Source organism: Trematomus bernacchii, unplaced genomic scaffold (assembly GCF_902827165.1).
Source record: "Trematomus bernacchii unplaced genomic scaffold, fTreBer1.1, whole genome shotgun sequence".
In the NCBI taxonomy this organism is placed as follows: Eukaryota; Metazoa; Chordata; class Actinopteri; order Perciformes; family Nototheniidae; genus Trematomus; species Trematomus bernacchii.
Genome location: NW_022987313.1, coordinates 2,896,389 through 2,917,436, shown reverse-complemented (window position 1 = coordinate 2,917,436; position 21,048 = coordinate 2,896,389). Strand labels below are relative to the sequence as shown.

Here is a 21,048-nt window from a genome sequence, read left to right as displayed (position 1 = left end):
TCTTGCACCAACGTTTGTCGTTATCTAATTTGAAATGTACTAATTCCTTATTCTTGCGGAGGGAGGGCGAACCACTGACTTGAACAGCTGCTTCATGACCCAAAAAACTGTCAGTCTTTCCCTGGAATAAATTGTGGAATATACCATCTTTGGGTACAGGGGGGAGCTGGAAACGTGCATTTCCGGCATCGCAGCGTTAACTTGCAAATGCATACGTTTTAGCAGCATCGAAAATTGTATCCCAATATTTTAAACTTATATTCTTTGAACGTAGGTTGTTTAAAGTGTAAGGAAGGGTGAACATGAGGCACACATTAAAGCTCAATTCACCCGTGTGTCTGCGCCGTGTTTCTGGAGGACCCATAGTAGAATCAATTCAGCGAAAGGGGAGCTTGAAACCTTCCACTCATGCTTTCCTCCGAGTCTGAGAGAAACACAGTTGAAGTGAACACACAGACCAGTCGGCTGCACTACATGCTCACAACAGGCAGGCTCCGATCACTAATACAAAACAACAGCAGTCCCTGCATATAATTATAATAACTATATAATGAGAAGATCTTAAAACTTTATGTCACTGCAGAAATGTTAGAGGAATTTCATAATGATGCTAGATAGTCTTTAAAAGTAATGGTCAATATGAACTCACTAGTGAGAGCCACAGACACATCCCTAGAAACATGTGAAGACATTTTATTAAATAAGTGTATGCGTTTTAGTAAACAGATCACGCAAATATGACTTTTTAAAGTACATACTTATGCAGAGAATAATTAAATGTTCATGGTTTTATACAAGTCAACTTCATAGAGTACTTCTTTACCTCCTGCAGATAATATGAATGTAGATACTTTTACCTTATTCACGCAAAAAGTGGCTTATGTGGAGCTCAAGAGCGGGGCATACACAGTTCTGAGCGTGCATATGTGTGCGTGTGAGCTCGTGCATGTACATCCGTGTGCGAGCCTTAAAGGTACCATATTCAAATGAAACTTTATTTTTTTATTTATGATATAAGCTTGCAGAACAAGTCAAATGAATATATCAGGATCAATGTAATAAAATAAGTCAATGTAAAATAACTGTTTCTCCTGTGGTGTTAATTAATGTGTACAACTGCTTCTAAAATGTATGCAGCGGTACTCTTGCTGAGCACATATGCTCTGCTTCCCACTCATTTTGCTCACAAACATTCAACCGTCTGTCTTCTGCTGCTTTTCACTGATCAGCTCCACTGCGTCAGCTGGACGTGCCTTGCTCAAGGGCATCTGTTGACAGAGAGGAGGGCAGAGATAGTTGTGCACACGCTATAAATTGACACCGTCATACACGTTAGCAACACTTAATCCAGGGCAGCAACAGCTCTGAGGGTGAATAAACTCTTGAGCAAGGCGTGTAACCCGGACCTGCTGGGTGCTGTGTATGAATGAGAAAGTTAACTCCAACATATCCTGGAAAATAAAGGTAGAAAATGTGTTTAATTTGCTCGTCACAGAGCAGAAATCTGGCATTATTTAGGGTCAGCTGTCTGACCTTTTAAGGTCCATCATGCTGCAACACCTGCTGGATGCATCTGGGCGATCAGCTGATGTAAACCCTTTTTACAGTTTTACATAAAGTTTCATGTAGTTACAGCGCTTCCCCTTTCTTCTGTGACTAAGTCAGGTACAGTATTGGCATTCACATACAGTACTCACATGCTTCCTTATTTGAATATGTTTGTGCGTGTCTCGTTGGGGGGGGGGGGGGGGGGGGGGGGATGCCACGCTACCAGCCCCTCTCACCAATGTCACCTTCATGGGTGGCTCCATCGTCGGAGCATCCTTCAGAATGTAACAGATTAGCTTTGCAGGCAGGGATGTTGATGAGGTCATCACTTCCCAAGGTCACACCTACACAAACCCAGCTATAGGCCCACTGGCATTAAAGCTCCCCCACCTCTTCTGATCCTATAGAGGCTCGACTCTACCTCCTGCCTGCCTGCAGATCTGAATAAGGCAGAATAAGCCATAACCAACAGGATGACACTTATTGTAATACTCAGACTGCCCCTTTAGGATTCCTTTACTCTGCAAAGACTTGAAAAAGGCCGGACAGTTTTAAAATTCACTCCATACATCACTTTTAGTATTTCTAAGCTCCTAGAGACTTTTTAATCCCTATACGCATATTTTTGCATGCTGCGTAGTTGCAAGCTCTATATCAGATCAGCTCTTTTAGATTTGATCACTTCCTGTGGCCATACATTTTAATGTAATATCCAATAAATTAAGCATTCAAGATGAACACTTGCTGATCTTCTGTTGCACTTCTCAGGCCAACATTCTGCTGGTGTAAGTGTCCAACACTAAGCACCAAAGTCAGAACTTTGTTCACATGATAAATAATAAAGCAAAATGTAGTTTTCATAGAAGGGATCAGTCTTTCTCAGCCTTGCCTCTTCTCTCCTTCTATTCCTCTTGGGGATGTGCAACTGCTCGGCATTAGTGCAGTGAGCATGCAAAAGATGGACTTATACAACAGCTACATCTGTGTGAACTAATTTCCCTCCACTGATTCTCCATGGAAGGCAAACCTCTCCGCTGTACAGTGCTTCATCTCTTTCTGTAGTCCTCTCCCCCCCCCTCATGAGACAATGAAAGCATTGAGGCAAATCTGTTTCCACAGCCTGTGAATAAGAGACGGCCAGCTTTGTTTTGCACACACACATATGCGCGTGTGACAGCTAAAGAACAAATGTGTTTGTGAACGGACGTATTCGTGTATCCATGTGTGAGATGCTTGCGTCATGCGTTCACCATGTGAGTCACTTGCTCTTATGCGGGGCTTTAAGTAGTGAGTAAGAGCCCCCCACTCATTCTCACTCTCTGGGGCCCCGAACACACAACCAGAGCTCTGCTGCTTCTTCTTCTTCTTCATCATCTCTGCACGTCGTCCAACAGGTCGCTGTGTCAATAATGAATGCTCACAATGTACAAGAGTCTGAAATTGGAGATGCATTCAAATGGAGACAAACAAACAAACCACAATCGCCTGCCTATCTATTATTTCAGCAAAGCAATAAGGTAAACATGCATATTTTAACTTCACTCTTCTCTGTCAGAAATCTCAACATGCATTTGAATAATTGCTCGGTCCAGAACTGTCTTCTCTGGCGGCCTGCTGGGATAATTGCAGGTGAGCCATGGAGGAGATGGAGAGCAGCCGTGCAGAGAGATAAGTAAACACACAAAGTGACGTCTGCGGCTGATGACTAACACTGAAGCGACTAAAGTACCCTTTGTCTTCATTCAATCCTGCTTAAATAAAAGGTAGCTGTGAGTAATCGTTCCGTCTCAACAAAACATGGAGAATTATCAATTATTATTAATAATTCTATGTATTTTAATGTTTCTGTTTGTCAAGATTGGACAGATTTAGGTTGTTTTGCTTTGATATTTTTAAGCTTGGACTTCCTTTAGGGTGCTTTTACGTTGAAAAACAAAAAAAACGAAATATTTTCATGTGGCGGAGTACAGCTGTTTTTTGACTTATCCCACCATCTAGTGGTCGCACATGTGCTGTTACATGTTGGAACTCCTAATAAGTGAGAGCACAAGAGGTCAGTAAAAACACTTTGCTAACATGATGAGATCATTTGAGTTACAATGATGAACATATATGGTGCAGAAATACAAATTTGATTAACTTTATTTTCAGAAACACAAGATGTAATATTGTGAATGCACATACAAACAAACAAAATTAATAAAATACAAAAAATGGCAGTTTTCTGTGAAACTGTGTTGGCACAAAACAATGAAAACACAATCAGAAAAGTGCTCAAATAGACAGAGACACAGAGAAGAGGTAGTGATACAACACAGAGTGAGGATTTAGAAATCAGGACACTGAAGGCCATTCACTTTGTACATTTACCATTAAAAACGCTAAGTGATTGAAACAGGTGAGAGATAATAATACTACATTAAATAGTACCATTATCCATGATTACATCTGTAGCACCTTGTTCATTGTGAGGTCACTGTCATGCTAACAGTTTTCCCGAGCAGATGTAGAAATATTCTTCCTTTCCAGCGTTTCGGCATAATCTATATCTGCAGTACTTCATGGGGACGATACAACTGAGATCCATGAGAGCGGGGATGTGTGAGGAGTTTTCATATTGGAATGTTTTTTTTATTGAATGCACTTAACCCTCTCTTGAAAAGCAGCACCACTTGTATTCAATACTTGAGACTTCAACAGATTTCGTACTCATCATGAGGCTCCATCCTCATACTCCTCTTGTTCTGGCAGGCTGCCGGGACAGGGCTCCATGGTAACAGCGACGCCCATCCCGCTGCGTCCGACGGGCATGTTGGTTACGCACATCCATTCATTTCTGTCTGGGCAGAAACACTCAACACTGGACATGAAGCCGTTCTGGTTAAAGCCTCCTGGAGGGACACACACAGAAACACACAAGCCACATGTTTAATGGTGCTGTAAATAAACCACTTAGGGAGCAATTTATCTATAAGAAAAGAGTATTGATACGTTTTTTTTAAAAGGTACATTTTTCTCTTAGATTTTCAATTGATTTTATTTACTTATGCGGTTATTTTATCTCGATCTGATATTTGGAATTTGCCTTCGCCTCATGTATTAACTCTTTATATACTGTCTATTGACATGTATATAGTCTTTTTGCACTACTTTGTATTTTTGTATTTTATTATATATGTTTCATTGTTGGAGGAGCTCAGGTCAGAAGAATTTCATTGCCATTTCTACACTGTAGCTTTGTGCATACGACAATAAAACCTTTGAATCTTTACATTTGAGCCATGCTTTACTCTATTTACTTAAATAACACTTAGTCATTGAGCCACACTGAGCCTCCTGACCTAACACACTTAATCATCAGAAGTATCAAATTACTAACAAGTCTGTATTATTGTTGCTTCTACATGCATGTACGTACAATAATCTAAAAGATCAGAACTGCAAGTCTTGTGATAAATATTAGAGACATTTCAAGTTTTATTTTTGTAAAATGACTGTAGTGTGAGCCTTATTGTGTTATGAACAGTGCTGCAACTGACCGAGGACAAAGATGCATCCCTGGTGCACCGTGACTCCGTGGGCACTGCGGCAGTACTGCATGGAGGCCCTGGGCTCCCATTGGTTCCTGGCTATATTGTAACACTCCACAGAACACAGCTGGCTCAGCCCATCATACCCTCCTATCGCATAGAGGTGAGAGTTCAGACACACCAGCCCTGCAAAGACCAGAGTAGTTAGACATTTCAGCAAGGTGGCTTATTCATTTGCTTGCTTACAGTTAGTTGAGAAGATCAATACCGCTCCGTACTAAGGCAGCAAATTAATTATTGTCATTATCACAATTGACATCATCATGTCAATTGTTCTGCCTTTTAATCCCTAGATACATTGAATAATCGTGTGCTTTATATGTCAGAAAGTAGTGAAAAATGTCAATTCAAGATTTTCAAAGTGATGTCTTGTTTTGTCAATCGGAAATATATATCATAACATATATGATATAAAACTGAGAAAAGTAGGAATTCCTAATATTTGAGAGGCTAAAAACTGCATTTTCTGTCATTTTTGCATAAAACATTTATATGATTGATCAAAAAAAATGTCAGATTATCTTACTCTGTATAATATGAAAATAATAAAAATATACCACTTAATTATCTTCAAACCAGCCTATATGCAGCTCATTTATCAATTCATAACAATATCTTATTTGTCCAATCAGATTGGATATCATAAAGACAGGAGTGCACACACACTCACACAGACACACACACACACACACACACACACTCACCCAGTCCACTGCGTATAGTCGTCATGGGGGCCAGTTGTTGCCAGGTGTTGGTGTCGGGCTGGTATTTCTCAGCAGTGTCCCAGCGGTTCTGCCCATCGTACCCCCCCACCACATACAGAACCCCCCCACACGCCGCCACTCCTGCCCCCAGACGAGCCACCGACATCGGGCAAACAAAGGACCAGCGATTAGACTCTGGATCCCACCTGAAAACCAAACAGCAGTTGTGCAGTGAGTAAATGCAGTCTATGTTTAAAATCCCATAAATATCAGTCAATACAAATATTCAGATTCACGTATCAGTGCTCCAAAACGTTCAATCATTCAGAGGGCAGTGGCTGAGTAAGGCAACGTTCTCCTTCTACACGAGCCGGTCAACTTTAAGTGGATTAGGTTAAGCTGGCGTCCATGTTTGGCAACTATTGACAAGCTTTATTTGAAGCCAAAGAGGTTGTTAAATCACTGCCGGTAGACGGAGACAAGAAAGATAACGCGCTGATTAGTCTCATTTCATACTATAAGGTACATGTCTCAACATATCTTTTTGTAGGATGAGCATTTTTTCCCAATAGTCTTAATCGATTTTGTGCTAAGAGATAAAGACAGGATTGACGGCACACCTATATCTGTCCGTGAAAGGCAGTCAGGTGACAGTTAGCATAGCTTAGCATAGAAACTGGAAGGAGGGCAAACTGCAGCCAATGATTAGCATATATGTTTTGTATTCTATCCATATGAAAATTGACTGGCAAAATAATAAATGGTGGTTTTATGGGGTTTATGAGCCAGACTATACATTTCACTTGCAGTAAAACCAGAAGGGGACATTTTAAGGGGAGCTTTTTGTACAAATTAAATAAAAACAAATATAAAAAGGTGCTGGCAGGTGCTTTTGTTTTACCTTTAGACAGAGCCAAAATGGCTGTTTTTGACTTTGGGTAAAGGTATACCACCTACTAGCAGTAGCTTTATATTTAACAGGCAGATATGACAGATATATTAACCCTCTCATCCAGCTCTTGACAAGAAACTGTTGTTTTATTATTTTAGTACTGAAAAAAATCCTAATAATGTGGGGCAGGATCGTGATGAGGCAAGTTGCATTATGAGTGCGTGTTCCCTGGCTAATGGTTAGATCAGTTCTCAGCACTGGGTGTATTCCAGCTGTAAACCGCTGATAGGAGGGCGGCTGATGTTACATCACATACCCTCAAGCATTGGCAAAGTGCCCTTGAGAAAAAGCACTAAATGCAAGTTACTTCTTGAGTCAACGTGGCACTGTTGCACTGACCCTGTGCAACGTGCACTGACCCTGTGCTCTGAACCCTGAAATGACTACATGCAGCAAGGCAGATTTCAGTGATAAATGACAATACATTATCCCAATAAAGCACATTTGAACAAGGAGGTATCACTCCCTGTTGAATCTCTTACATGTTGATTGGCTTCATTCAGCATGAATCCTCAAGAGCAGAGACTCTTTCTGCCAACCATTGTTACTATAAATGCTCTAATCTCCTTTGTTGCGTTTCACATTGAGTTCTCAATCCAACAGTTATATCATCTTTCATTATATTTAGCAGCTATTCATGAAAAGACATCAAAGTGGCTTCTGATGAGTTTTAATATTTCTCTTGTTACCAGCACCTTATAGAAATATATAGCCTTCAATACAACAAGGGATTGATGTTACATTTGAAGCACATTTCAAAAAAGCTAAAAGGACGATTGTAATTTGCCTTGACTTGACTTTTTTTATATTAAGTGATTTGAAACTGATTTATAACAGCATTAAAACTTCTCCCTGTTTGATGGTGGCAGCAACAAAGATTTAAAGCATTCCCCGCCAGATCGACATTCCTGGTAAATGTCTCAGCATGTTTTCAAAGAGCCTGTGATGTTGTCTAATTAGGCTAAGTGGAATACCTGCAAACTTTTTGACTGCTCTTTAGGTTGAGATGGCAGCTATTCATTTCATCTCTCTCATGCCATTACCCATACTTACACTGAGGTAAATGCACTTAATCTAAGAATGTGTGAGGAAATGCGTGCTCATTACATTCATAGTAGTAAATACGATGTCATTAAAATCAAATTACATCTCGAGAGCCTAGTTAAATAAATGAATCCTCGCACACGTCTCACCTCTCCACCGTGTTGTGATGTGTGGAGGCCTGGGAGCCTCCGAGAGCGTAGATGCAGCCGTCCACCACGCCCACCCCCACCCGGTTCCTGGGGGTGTTGAGCGAGGCTCGCTGGCTCCACTGGTTGGTCATCGGGTTGTAGCAGCACAGCGCGCTGGACTCCGTGTTGTTCTGCAGCGACAGGTTCCTGCCTCCGACCTGAACACAGATTATGTCAAAAACAAACACGTGCCCAACAAACTTGAGTCCATTTAGGACTGACAGGTAAAGTGGGTAAACTAATTTCAGTCTTAGATATTACTGTGATGGAAACTTCTGAAGCAATGAAGACAGGACTCAGAGAGACTCAGGGAGAGCTGGAACTTTGATGCCAAACACTGATGGTGTATTATGGAGTTAACGGCCGGAGAACTGAGAAGACAGGTGCTGCAGCCACGAGGTGACACAGCAGTTGCCAAACAAATTCTGAAGATCTCTACCCCAGACCCATGTATTTAGCTGGTTCTGAGAGAATAATCAACATTGTGCATAACAAGATAAAACCATAACACCTCTATCAGCTGGCGCCAACAGGCAGGAATAAGGAGACAAAACACTGAGAGCACAGCACCCAAGGTTGCAGGCCTGTGTTCAGTGAGGGCAGTACAAACTGATAAACTGGATCAAAGGTATGGGGTTAGGAAAATATTCCCCGAACAATTACATGCAAGGCAAGGCAAGGCACCTTTCACCACAAGGCAACTGTTAAAAGTGGCATGAAAGTTGCAAAGATATGAACTTAAGCTTCCCAGTTTTACATTTCACTATGTATCCACATAATCATGTTTTTGAGTGTCATTCAGAAAGTAAAAGTCTCTGCAATGTTTTAATAATGTTTCGTTGGTAGTGTGAAACTACTGGTGCAACCTACAGTGTAGAGCAGGCCGAACAGCGCACAGGCCCCCAGACCACTGCATGGAGACCCCATGTCAGCCAGCCTTAGCCACACATTCCTCCGCGGATCATAAGCCTCCATGGAGGCCAGTGAATGCTGCCGGTATCTGAACAGAGAGGAAATGGTTCATATCAAATGTATCTGATTATAGATGTAAGTACACATGAGAGAAAAACCCACAAGGAAAAGCCAATGACTAAATCAATCATATCAGCCAAAACACACAAATTAAAAAATAAAAACATCTTAATAACTGTTTTAGTCTCCCCCAGTCTGACACATTAGATAAGGCCTAGCAAGAATGTTCATTAGTCAATATAAGAGATATGTCTACATTGATTGTTATGGTCTAAAATAGTGTCTTCCAATAAGAGTGTAACCAAAGCAAAGATGTGGAGGACAATATTCCTCATAATTACCCGCCGGCCACATAGATGAGCTGAGTGCCGCGATTAGGGCCAGGAGGTAGCTTCCTCAATGTCATATCCTGAAAGATTTTAGACAGGAAGTCCTTACAGGAATTGGCCTGGAGATATAAAAAAAAGGGCAGAAATGAGTGGGTAACTTAATGATGGTTGACACGACTTTTAAATATATAACAGTTTTTACAGAAATAAATATTAATAAAGGACATAAGTCAATCTTTATAAGCACACATCTAATTTATATGTTCATTTCCATAACCATAAGATAAGGCTGTAGTTTACCTTGCTGAGGATGGGGCAGGACATGAGCTGGTTCTTTAGGAACTTAGGCGGCAGGGCGTAGATATGGACCGCGTTCAGGAGGGCGTGCAGGTACTGGGCTCGACCCTCCATATCCCAGCGGACCCAGTCTGTGCAGGCCTTATACACCTGGCATGGATTTAATTAGACATGTTAATACAGTATGTGATTTGTTATTTACATCGAGATACACTCTTGTCAGAACGTAGACAAACAGCATACAGTAAGTTCTACGTGTAACCTATTTAGCATTAGATGACTGTTATGCGACAAATAAGATAATACACAGAAAAAGATAATGACTCCAAATTTACAATTTCAGTATCACCAACTGTAAGTTTCTTTGACTTCTAACTCTTCTGTATTATGGTAAAAATGTTGCTTTTAAAAAAAAATACCTTATTCTCTTATTAATTAACTTAATTACATGACTCCACACGTGAGCAAATCTGGACACACATTTCTCTTCAACGCTACCTCTCCAATTTAAAGTATTTGTAATATTTTAACTTTACTTAGATTTTTGTGCATTTATATTTTGTGTATATACATGTGCTACTTTCTAAAATGTATTCCTCTTTGTTTGTCTATGCATGCACCATTTACACCAAAGCAAGATTCTTATTCTTATATATTTTGAAACAAACAAGTTTGGGAAAAAAACACATTTTGCTCAATTGGAGCTAAATGATGCCTTTGAGCAGAACGACACAATGACTGCAATATTATCTTAGATTTCTGCCAGTGTTTCAATAAGTTATTTTAAAGCAACACACCTCAGACTCGCAGAGCACCTTGAGGCTGTCCTGGCTGATGAGCTCCAGCAGCTGGCAGTGAGAGAGGCTGAAGAACTCGTCTTCTTTCGTCACCTAGGACACAAGAGCACGGTCACATGAAGGAATTTGACTACTGAATCTTATTTTCTTATGCAAAGTATTATTCCAGGATTAAATGTGAGCTGGTAGATAGGCGTACAAGACACAGATGTAGCATTCACATAGAAAGATTTCAAAAAAGGCGTCTGGGAAAGGGAAACAAATTGCAATGTTCTGGCAAAAAGTAAGCATGAAGTACTATGATGCAACCGATTACCTGACCCTGACAACTGGTGACTGCACTGGTCCCACAGTTATCAAAACACAAGAGGTCAGCAACATATAAAGCAGAGTAGCAACCAATGAGATGTGCCGATGCTATGGCGTGAATAATTAACTTTGCGCAAAAAAATGCATATAATCTGTAAATCTCTAAAGCTTCTTTGGTGACTTAATGCCTGATACGTTATTGTTTACGTTAAAACAATCCTCATCTGTGAGACCTGAAGACACAATGATACAGCTTTAAATCTGACCCTATGCCTGTCAGGGGCTTTGGCTCACAAGAACAACATGGCAGGAGTCTGTTTGCACTTTTTGTATTAGCGCCTCACCTCATTGAAGTGTGTGTTGATATACTCTCGACTCCGCTGTTGCATTTCGGAGCAGCCGATCTCCTCAGAGAAACGGGCGATGCCAATGACATTAGCAGGCTCTATGTGCTTAGTGAGGAAATCGCAGCATGCCCTGGCCACTTCCTCCATCTGATACCTTGTAAAAAAGAAATAGGAAATGGCAGCATAATTATTTTACGCCTTTTCCCAAACGTTTTTTAGATACAAATAAGTGTTTGATCCTTAAAAAAGAGCATCAGAATACAGAACATCCACACTGTGTGCTGCTGTTTGATTCTGTATGTTTACCTCATAGCAGCCATAAGAATGTGCAACACACACTTCTCTCCCACTGTGATGTGGGAGGTGTAGGCAAAGTCAATAAGTATTCCCACCACCTGGGGGCAGACATCGCGCAGAGTGACCTCCGAGGCGCGACACTCTTTGAAGTTGCTGGTGAACATGGCTCTGAAGTATGGGCTGCAGGAGGCCAGCACCACCCTGTGAACCTGGGGAACATATATTTATTAGGTTAAACAGGAACATTGCATTCACTTCTAAAATACATTAAACTGTAAATGGTGAAGACATTACACTGCATGTTGCAGGCAGTGGCCTAAACAGTAACCTCAAAACTATTTATTGTTGGTTTTGTGATTTTTTTACAAGCTCTTACTACATGAAGCCAGTGTCAGGGCTCCATACTATTCTGGCAGTAGAATTCTTGATAACAATGTTACCACAATATCTATAGAAAATCCCAAACAGTCAAATTCCTATTTTACTTTGTTGTCTTTTCTTTTGCATAAGAATCACAGTTACAATAGGAGTAGATCAGCGACATGCAGTCAGGGGAGGCAGAGCCTCACCTGTCATACTCCAATGTAACGGAAAAACAATTAAAGAAAAACGAAATAATAATAATAATAAAATGTCTCCACTGATCTTGTGTAAATGTGATTTCTGTATGATTCCAATCGCTTTTTATAGTCAAAATCAGCAAATTTGCCGAGCTCCGCTACGGGAGCGATGACAAGTGAGGCAGGGACGAGCTCTGCCTCACGTAAGCCCACAGTAATTTGCTGGAGCGCGGGCACTAATTTAGCGCGGCCACTTATTTTGTGAGCGCGCTCAAGCCAGTTACTGTGGGGTAAGATGAGGCACAGATGAGCTCTGCCTCACCTCAGAATACGTCACCCCACAGAAACTGTCTGGAAAGCGGGCACTAAGCGCATGCCTGTTCCCATCTCACTGTAGGTCACCAATGTAATGTTTGTAGATCCCTTTATTACATTTATCCTCGCCATCCATAGTCTCTAAATAACTTATTTCACGTATTTATGATATTTAGGCTCGCTGGTCTCATCGTACAACGGCAATGAAAAAAGCACCAGGAGAGGCAGCCATAACCTCTGCCGCACTGAAGGGGGCGCACGTGAGCCCACAGGTTCTTGTTGCTACTGTTATTCTACGCAGAGACGGTAGACGCAAACAACAAAGTAGAACTAGACTTTTGAAACTAGAGGAAGATAAGGAGGACTTTTACAAAAAAGTAATAGAGATTGTTGTCCAGAAGGATAGCATGGACTTCATCTTCAAGTCAAGGTAAGACCACAACTGTAATGAAAATGGGATCTTACTAAGAAAGAACAATCCAATATTTAGATTTTGGGTATCCTTTTGTTGAACGGTCTGTTTAAAATTAAATCATAGCATCAGACTAAAAAAGCTTTTGAAAATAACAGAATATTTCGATTAAGGTCAAAATATAATATTTGTAAATCTGACTCTGAAAGAGTCAGTGCCTCACCAGCCATGAACCTCACCGCACGTCACTGGAGTAGATAGAAGTGGAGTGTGAGATTTAAGAGGTGCTGGAGTATTTACACAAAATACAACACATAGATAGTATACTGTCTCATAAACAGGTAAAAGTACAAGTCTTCTTTGTCAAATTTTAGGGTTTGTGCAAAATTAAAATGTCTTTACTGAGTAATAATGTATTTAAAATGGCATTGACATTTGAAAGCGTTATTTTACCCTTCATTCTTTCTCCAACCCCCACAGTGTACCTTGGATTATTTTTGAAGGAGACAGGGTCAAATAATCACATTACACCTGAAGGATCCATGTGCACCTGATCTCTTCAAAGATCTTACCGTGTTTCTACTAAAATCTTCTTAGAATTTGAACAGAAAACTCGTAGAAGAATCTGATAAAATGGCATGAATTAGTTGTCTCACCTTGAAGTCCACCGTCCTTTCCTTGTATGTGACGTGCAGCACGAGGTCACACAGCATCTCCTGCCGTCTAAATTCCTCCATGACCTCCAGAGATCTGGAAGCGTGGGTCTCGACCGTGTAGTCAAGATAACCTGAACCTTGCATCGAGGGGACGGCAATGGCCGAGAAATCAGAGTCCCGTGTGGGCCGTTTCTTCCTCAAGGGGCAATGCATTCTGGGAGAGAGGTAGTCCAATGTTTCTGAGTAATAAGCTCAGTCTTAGTCTTGTACAGTTTTTTGTTCTTATCCCATTGGGGTTAGACTTTCTAGTAAGAAAATTCCTTTGCGAAGGCTCCACTGAGCTGATGCCATTTGTTCCTCCATTTTGCCTCAAATTTAACACACTAATTTATTCAGTTTGTAGAAATGTCCCAATTATTAGGGATGGATTACCGGTACTATCCATTGGTGATCCTGGAAACAGCCAGCAGGTAGAGGTAGAAGTCCAGTGAAAAAACCTGTTGCCACATAAAATACATTCAGCTCAAATGTTTCTCTGCACAGATACGGCGGGTAAACAAACTTGCAGACTGATGGTGAACCACATAATACTCCCTCGCCCACAGATCCAGGCTCCAACATGACTGACTGAGCCTTTGAGTCAAGATCAGAGAGTTCCCAAAGCACAAGTCAAACCATCATCGTTAAATCGCTGTAAATCCAGATTTTACAGGTTTCAGGCTTTTGAAAGTCATCCATTCTGACATTTCAGAGATTCCTCTGCAATGTACTGCTCCACGTGAAAAAAGGGGAAGTGGTTGGCAAATGTGTGTAGCTGCACAATCCGATGTATGGTGGCAGAGATTTATTTAACTTCTGTTGTGTTGCTTATCCTGCAAGAAATGGAAAAACAGAGTTAGTTAAGAACATTGAGAGACTTTTAGTGGTCTGAGAAGAGGCTAAATAATGCAACCAGAAATCAAATGACAATAAGAAGTTTCCCCCTCGTGTGTGAGTGTGTGGGTGTATGAGCGTCACTAACTCAAGGTTTCACTTCCTTGCAGCTAAAACAGATAAGAAAGATTCAGCTTTGTGCCCAAGGAAATGGTCTTTCTGTTTTTAGCATGGTTTATTTTAAAACATATTCTCAGTAAACAAAACGTCTAAAGATAACATATAAGATATACGGTAAGAAAGGCTTTCCTTACAAGCTGTATTCTGACCAAATGTCACCTCTTCAGATTTGATATTGTATGGCATTTTTAACATGCTCACTTGACAGGTTATGTCTATTTCATTTTGTTTGATAGACCAGAAATATATAATCAATCCCAGTAGAGCCACAACAGTCAGAAGTTGAAAAAGCTAGATCAGCCTGTTGGGGAATCATTTGCCCTGCAAGTCCTCCTTCGCCCTCTGACACAGCTGACCAACCTTGAGCAGCCGTTATCTCCCAGAAGGAGGGGCTGCCCTAGCATGTTGTTGATGTTGCCAGTTTGTGACCAGGCAACTCTCTGTCAGAGATAGTTATTGTTGTGGGACACCTGGAACACATCCTTCTCGGGGTGTAGATGACCCCGAGCCATAAGCGACAACAAATGTGATTCAGTGTCCTCAGCTGTTTAGTCTATCTATTGAAGAATGTTGATTATTACACTCTGAACTAGTTAAAACCTGGAGCTACAGGAGGGTTCTTCAGAATTGATTGTGGCATCTCAACCATGTGGTCAACTCGTGGCCCTGTGGTATGTCTTGTGAATTCTCCGGCCGAAGCTCCAAATAGGCCGTCAGTGTTTGCCATCAAAGCTCCAGCTCTCCATCGTGTCTCTTTGAGTCCTGACTTCAATTGCTTCAGAAGTTTCCCCGATACAGTCCTTCAAAAATAAACTTGATAATTTGTTAATCTGGACCAGTTCAAACTATTTTCCTTCCTTTCTTCAAAGATCCTGGCCAAACAGAAGACTGCAAATAGAGTCAAAGTGTCTGAGTCACAGAGGAATGACTGCAGACAGCGGCCATATCCAGAACACACATTCACACTATTTAAAGAAACACAAGGTATGAATGAATTCCTGCCAGACAGTAAGCTGACCAACCACAGCAACATTTCCAAACACTCCTTATCTTATTTCTGATTAAATCTCAAGGGTTGTACTACATGTGTTGTTGATAAGCTTAAAATAGAAGGTAAATAAAGAATGCTTTACAAAGACCGGTAGGATTTCTGATTAGAGTTATTAGTAGACCATGTAACTACTTTTGTTGACCCTTACATCCCAGAAATAATTGAGATTGTACTTTTAAGACAATGTTATTTGACTCATATGTAATGATAATAAAGTAACATAGGACATTAGCAATGTTATGTGAATGCAACATTAAATATCCTATACATAATTGCTCTGTAATGAAAAATAGATTATGATTTTAAATTGAGTTTTCTTTTAAATGTCGTCGGGTCCTAAATTATTGTTTTTTAACATTTATTTATAAGATTGATAAAGTATGGTTGCCGCCAGTAGTGTTGCTTACAAGGCTTATGATCCAGTAGCATAACAACATGGGCTCTCTGAGTCCTCACTATCGAGGGTCTTGGTAGTTGCCGGTTAGTTTGGAGGTAAGCGCCGCGCTCCACTCCGTTACCAATCTTATAGTTGAAGGTGAATATAGGTTGATATTTTTCCCATTGTGCATCAAACTAGCAATCAGGAAGTTCGACCTGAACTCAATAGAGGAAGTGGGAGGGGGTCATCAAGTTTTATCAATGACACCTTCACATTTAGATGAACATTCCTATAACAAACAAGCACCAGGAAATATCCAGATCTCGTCCACATATCATACCATTAATCAATAAGGTAATTATTGTGACAGTTCTAGTGATCCAGAAAAACAAATAGTTCTCAAATTCCTACACTTATTTCTTATTTATACTTTCTAAGTTTGGACATATTATTATATTTAATTGCAATGCTTTAAGAGTTTCCAACAAATTCCATAGTAGAAAGTCCAACTTGCAGTGTGTTTTCCTTAGCAAATTGTTTCTAAATACTCAGTAAACACCAAAAAAGAACGCACTGGAGAAACACTGGTGGTCGAAAGTCAAGAGATCATATTTCTGTACAAAAGTAAAGGCTTGCTGGAAGTCAGTCCGGAGCAAGTCTCGAAAACACTACAAACCCAGAGTATATCCAGCAAACATGAAAATATCTGCATTCCTCAGAGTCTCACTCGCTGCTACGGCTAGAGGCCGAACCAATCAGCTCTGGAGTTGGAGAGCAAGACAATCCCCCTGTTATTCTGCCTGTAAGATTGCATTAGACTCTCTTATAATCAATAACAACAGTTGATCTAATTGTAGCATGAAAAAGAAACACACCGATCCTACTAGTGACCGTTTTAGAGTCGCAGCAAAGTGACAGTTTAATTGTATAACTACCATTTGTTATTGTTTTCTGTATCACCAGCAACTATCAGATATGGTGTTTTACTGAGAAAAACACAAGGAGGTTTTTGCTAGTTTGTTCTCTTGGTTGCAGAGTTGCACAACCGACTCTGTACCCTCGCCTCTAACTCTACAGTCAGCCTGTTTGCCGGTCATATGACCAAAAGTGTGAGACAGAACAGGGAGGGAGAGTGATGCAGAAGCAGGGAGCTCTTGATGCCAATATACTGTACAGTGAGCGAAGAAAAAAGGAGAGACATGACAGGAGTGAAATTACCTAAGATTTAACTGAAGGTAGAGTTAAAAGCAACATGAATACGGTAGAGCTCAGTCTCCATAAAGGGCCATTGTGCCTGGATATATCAGCCTGTCCTACTCTCCGGATCAGGCTTTACGGGGGTTAACAGAATTACTGCGAAAACACTGTGCACAGGGCCTGGCTAACATATGAAGCATTGCTTAAGCTTGCATGAACACAGTGGTTGGTTTGAGCAGTTTATTGATTTATATGAACTATCAAGGTGTGACCTAATGTCCTGACTGTTCGCACCATAGGTGATACTGATTGGTTTTGTTATATTACTTCATCAAATGGCTGGTTGGAAGTGAGAAGAAGACCATGCAGATAATAAGTGCTTCACTTATAGAAATGCCTCTTTGATTAATTTGTTAAATGATATCAGAATGTGGTGTTCATTAGGTTAAATATTCACTTTAAGCACATTATAAATAAGAAGAAATGGAAATTATAGCAGAACTAAATATGTGTTGTTGTTGGCATCAAGGCTGATTGTTATTCATAAATCACAGGCCTGGCTTAGTGCAGAATTTAATGCGAAACAAAAGAGAGACAGTTAACCATTTACAGACAGTCTCTGTTGGCTGATGGCGAACTGCAGAGCACATCAGTTTGGGAACACGTCAGCATGTGCAGTCAGCTTGGACCTAAACGTCCAACATGCAGGACTTTGTATAGGAGTGAAGACACTCTTACTTAACCTTTGAAAATATGTTTTCCAAAAAAGTGCTGAGCAGTTTTGTAACAGAAGTGACACGAGCTCTTCTGCCTTGTCATCTTTCAAATGGGGTCAAAGGTTTCTGATAACATGACACGTCGCTTTTACTCTGAAAAAAGTGCTTTTTTAATAAAACATATTTAAGGGATATTGAATGATATAGCAGTTGGTGTTTTGGGAATTAAATTATAAAAAGCCTCCTCTGAAGAACTCTGATGGTAAGAAACTTCAGTTAAGGGATGAGCACTAAAAACTGCAACGTAAAATAATCTGACCTAACCTGAAATAACCAGATTTATTGATATATTGACAATTGCAACGCAACAAAAAACTATTGTTCAATGATTTATAAATAATTGTTTTATATATGTTTTTAAATACTGATAGTGTCAATTGAAAGTCCAAAGATATTAAGTTTACTCCAGGAGAAGCAATAATCAGTGAATTTCTAGCTATAGTTTAACTGACTTGTTTTTGAAATTATGATTATTTGTAGTCATATGATTTTCATCCTCTTGAATGTATAATAATTTGAATCTTTTTGTGTTTCGGATTGGTGGTCGGACAAACCATTATGTCACAATGGCTCTATTGGAATTTATATTTACTTTTTCGATTTGTTAAAAGACCAAAGAATAAATGTATCAAGGAAATATTCATAAAATTAATTGATTTTAAAATACTAGTGCCAGTCGTAATTGCATCCTTCTAGGGCTGCAACTAACAATTATTTTGTATAAATGTGTTAATTAATAGGTTTGTCTATACAAAGCCAGAAGCTTGCTGGTTTCCTGAAAACAAATCTTCAATTGTTGCTTGTTTTGTTTCCAAAACATCCCAAGATTAAATTTCCAGGGACATAAAGGAGGGAAAAGTAGAAGCCAAATGTTATTAGCTGGAACCAGGGAAAGATTTAAACGACTAATCGATCATTTCATTCATGTCAGTATCCATTTTCTGTAATCGACTTATAGATCAAATGACTAGTTGTTTCAGCATTTTAAAGCGTTGTTTTCAATGAGGATTTTTCAGAAGCGTTTGACTCTCATTATATGAATGACAGACAAACCATGAACAAAACACAACGAGCAGAAGTTTCAATTCCTCTTTACGAGTCTGCGCACTGCCGAGGAAACAAACCGAATGGTCGACAACCAAAGTATAAACTACCGGATATATTAGCGTGGGATATCGTGTACAGAAACGCTGCTGTTATCCACAGAAGTAGCACAACAACGCCACGAGTGCTGCGGAAAAACCCTACACACACGAAAACAATGTTTGCATTTTACAGTGATTTTCCCACAAAGGGCGCGTCCACACAGCACATGTAACCGACTTTTAAAACAAATGAACTCACCTAACAAAGCACCAGTTTAGCAGCTGTTAAACTCCATATCATGAGAACAACACGGGAGTCACTTCGGGGAGTTTTCCGCGCGACAGCAGGAGGTTTTCCCGGGTGCTGGTTGAAGCTTCACGCGCTGTCAGGAAACCAGCAGATGTGCATCTCTTCACATTAAAAGTGTGAATGTGCGGAGCTGTGCGTGTCGCTGCTGCTCTGCGTCGCTGTGGGCTGACTTCGAGAGACTGCGGTGGAGATGGTGGTGCTGCTGGTGGGGAGGAATTTGTGCATCAACATGACTCTGCAACTCTGGAGTTACACTGCTGACACTGTGAGGGAGGGGAGGAGTACGCATGTACAGAAAACTACAGGGCAACAAGTCAGGGGCAGCATTCCTCAAACTGAAATTGAACCTCGGCCAGAGCAGGGCTGCTGCTTGTGATACAGGAAATATTATATATTTAATATATATATAAGTGTTTGATCACACTACAGCAGAATAATTCCAGGAAACACCCGCTTATTCATCCACTCGACACACCCACACACTCCAGAGGAAATCCACACCAGTTCTTGAGAAGTGTCATTGATGATTCATGGAGAAATAAAACAAAGTCTGGATCTGCCCAGTGCATGTCTGCCCTGAGGAATATTGTTGGTTAAAATGAGTTTGTTATTTGATTGTATTCTTAACAAATAATGTAAAAAACTATTTTACATTCTGTTATTAGCTCACCTTATTCTATTTTACATGCATATGTCTTCTGCATTGCTTGCACATTGGTCTTTCAACTTTCTCTTGCACTATTTTATTTCTATTCTGTATCTTCTTGCAATATTTGTAATGTTTTTTATTTGTTTTATGTCTTACTATGACTTTCATTGCCATAATTACACTGTAGCCTTTGAAAAGTGGACTATTAAAGCATATTAAAATAAATGATTGACGTAATTTATATTTGATTAAGATTAAGGTAAATAGTTTAACTGTACTGTGTATAATTAACATTACTGTCAATATTTAAGTTATAATAAAGAGTTAGGGTCATATAAACACATGTTTCTGTGTACCTGTCTTCCAACTTCCTTTTTGGACTTGTAATATTCATTTATTTAGCTTATAAGAATGCATTGTATATGTTTACTATTCATTTAATTGGTTAATCTATTGGTTAGCCAATTGGGACAGATAAAGGCAAAAAAAAAACTCCCTACAGATGAAGACCAATGCGATGGAGTTGAAGCAGTGAAAAACTGGTGGGGCTTAAATCATTTCGTCAAACAAATATTTACAAGATCAATGGTCTTCCATTATCACTTTCAGATGGAAATCATGTATCAGCACATTTTAAGATTTTGAAGGATTATTTGTCCTTTTTATGGGCTGAGGAAAATACCCTAACTTAAAATGAATGATCTATATAAAGACCAGTTGATTGTTGTGGAAAAAATGAATCGCCTCAAAGCTAAAAACTAACAAAACGTATCTGTTTCTTAGTCAGTGAAAAGTTGCTGTCATGGAGACACATGGTTTCCACAAGATTAGACTTAATGATAAATTGTTCATCTCCATGGTCTATTGCCAAATCTAAATCAATAATCCCCTTTGTGTTGACTTTACTGATTCAATGAGTGTTAAACAGCCTGACATTCAACCTGCACAGAGAACTCCCTTTAGAAAAAACCTGAATTTAAAAAGATTAGTCTAAAGAAATAATAAAGCTCAAGGGCTTATTTCCATTGTGCTACACTGTATGATCATTTTTCACCTACAATAAATAAACTCCTCAATGTGTTTGCCTCTCCCCCTTCAGCTGGTTTCTTTATGGGACCACAAACATACAGTGCCATACAGCTCAAACGCAGCTTTACTTAGACGCTGCCTTAATATCCTGTCCATGGACATCTCAAAGAACAGGAGAGGTGACAAGCCACACCCTTGGCAG

At 39.9% G+C, this 21,048-nt stretch overlaps 1 protein-coding gene across 1 annotated transcript; it reads right to left on the bottom strand.

Moving 5' to 3' along the window:
- Positions 1 to 3,674: 3,674 nt before the first annotated feature.
- keap1a (kelch-like ECH-associated protein 1a) lies at positions 3,675 to 19,504 on the bottom strand. Its single transcript, XM_034123515.1, has 12 exons — positions 19,118 to 19,504; positions 13,318 to 14,189; positions 11,384 to 11,583; positions 11,075 to 11,231; positions 10,422 to 10,514; positions 9,628 to 9,774; positions 9,340 to 9,446; positions 8,897 to 9,026; positions 7,988 to 8,184; positions 5,843 to 6,048; positions 5,088 to 5,264; positions 3,675 to 4,439 (listed from the first exon to the last, which is right to left on the bottom strand). Exons 2-12 carry the CDS (start codon positions 13,528 to 13,530, stop codon positions 4,261 to 4,263), a joined length of 1,806 nt encoding a protein of 601 aa, XP_033979406.1. The 5' UTR covers positions 13,531 to 14,189; positions 19,118 to 19,504; the 3' UTR covers positions 3,675 to 4,260.
- Positions 19,505 to 21,048: the final 1,544 nt, after the last annotated feature.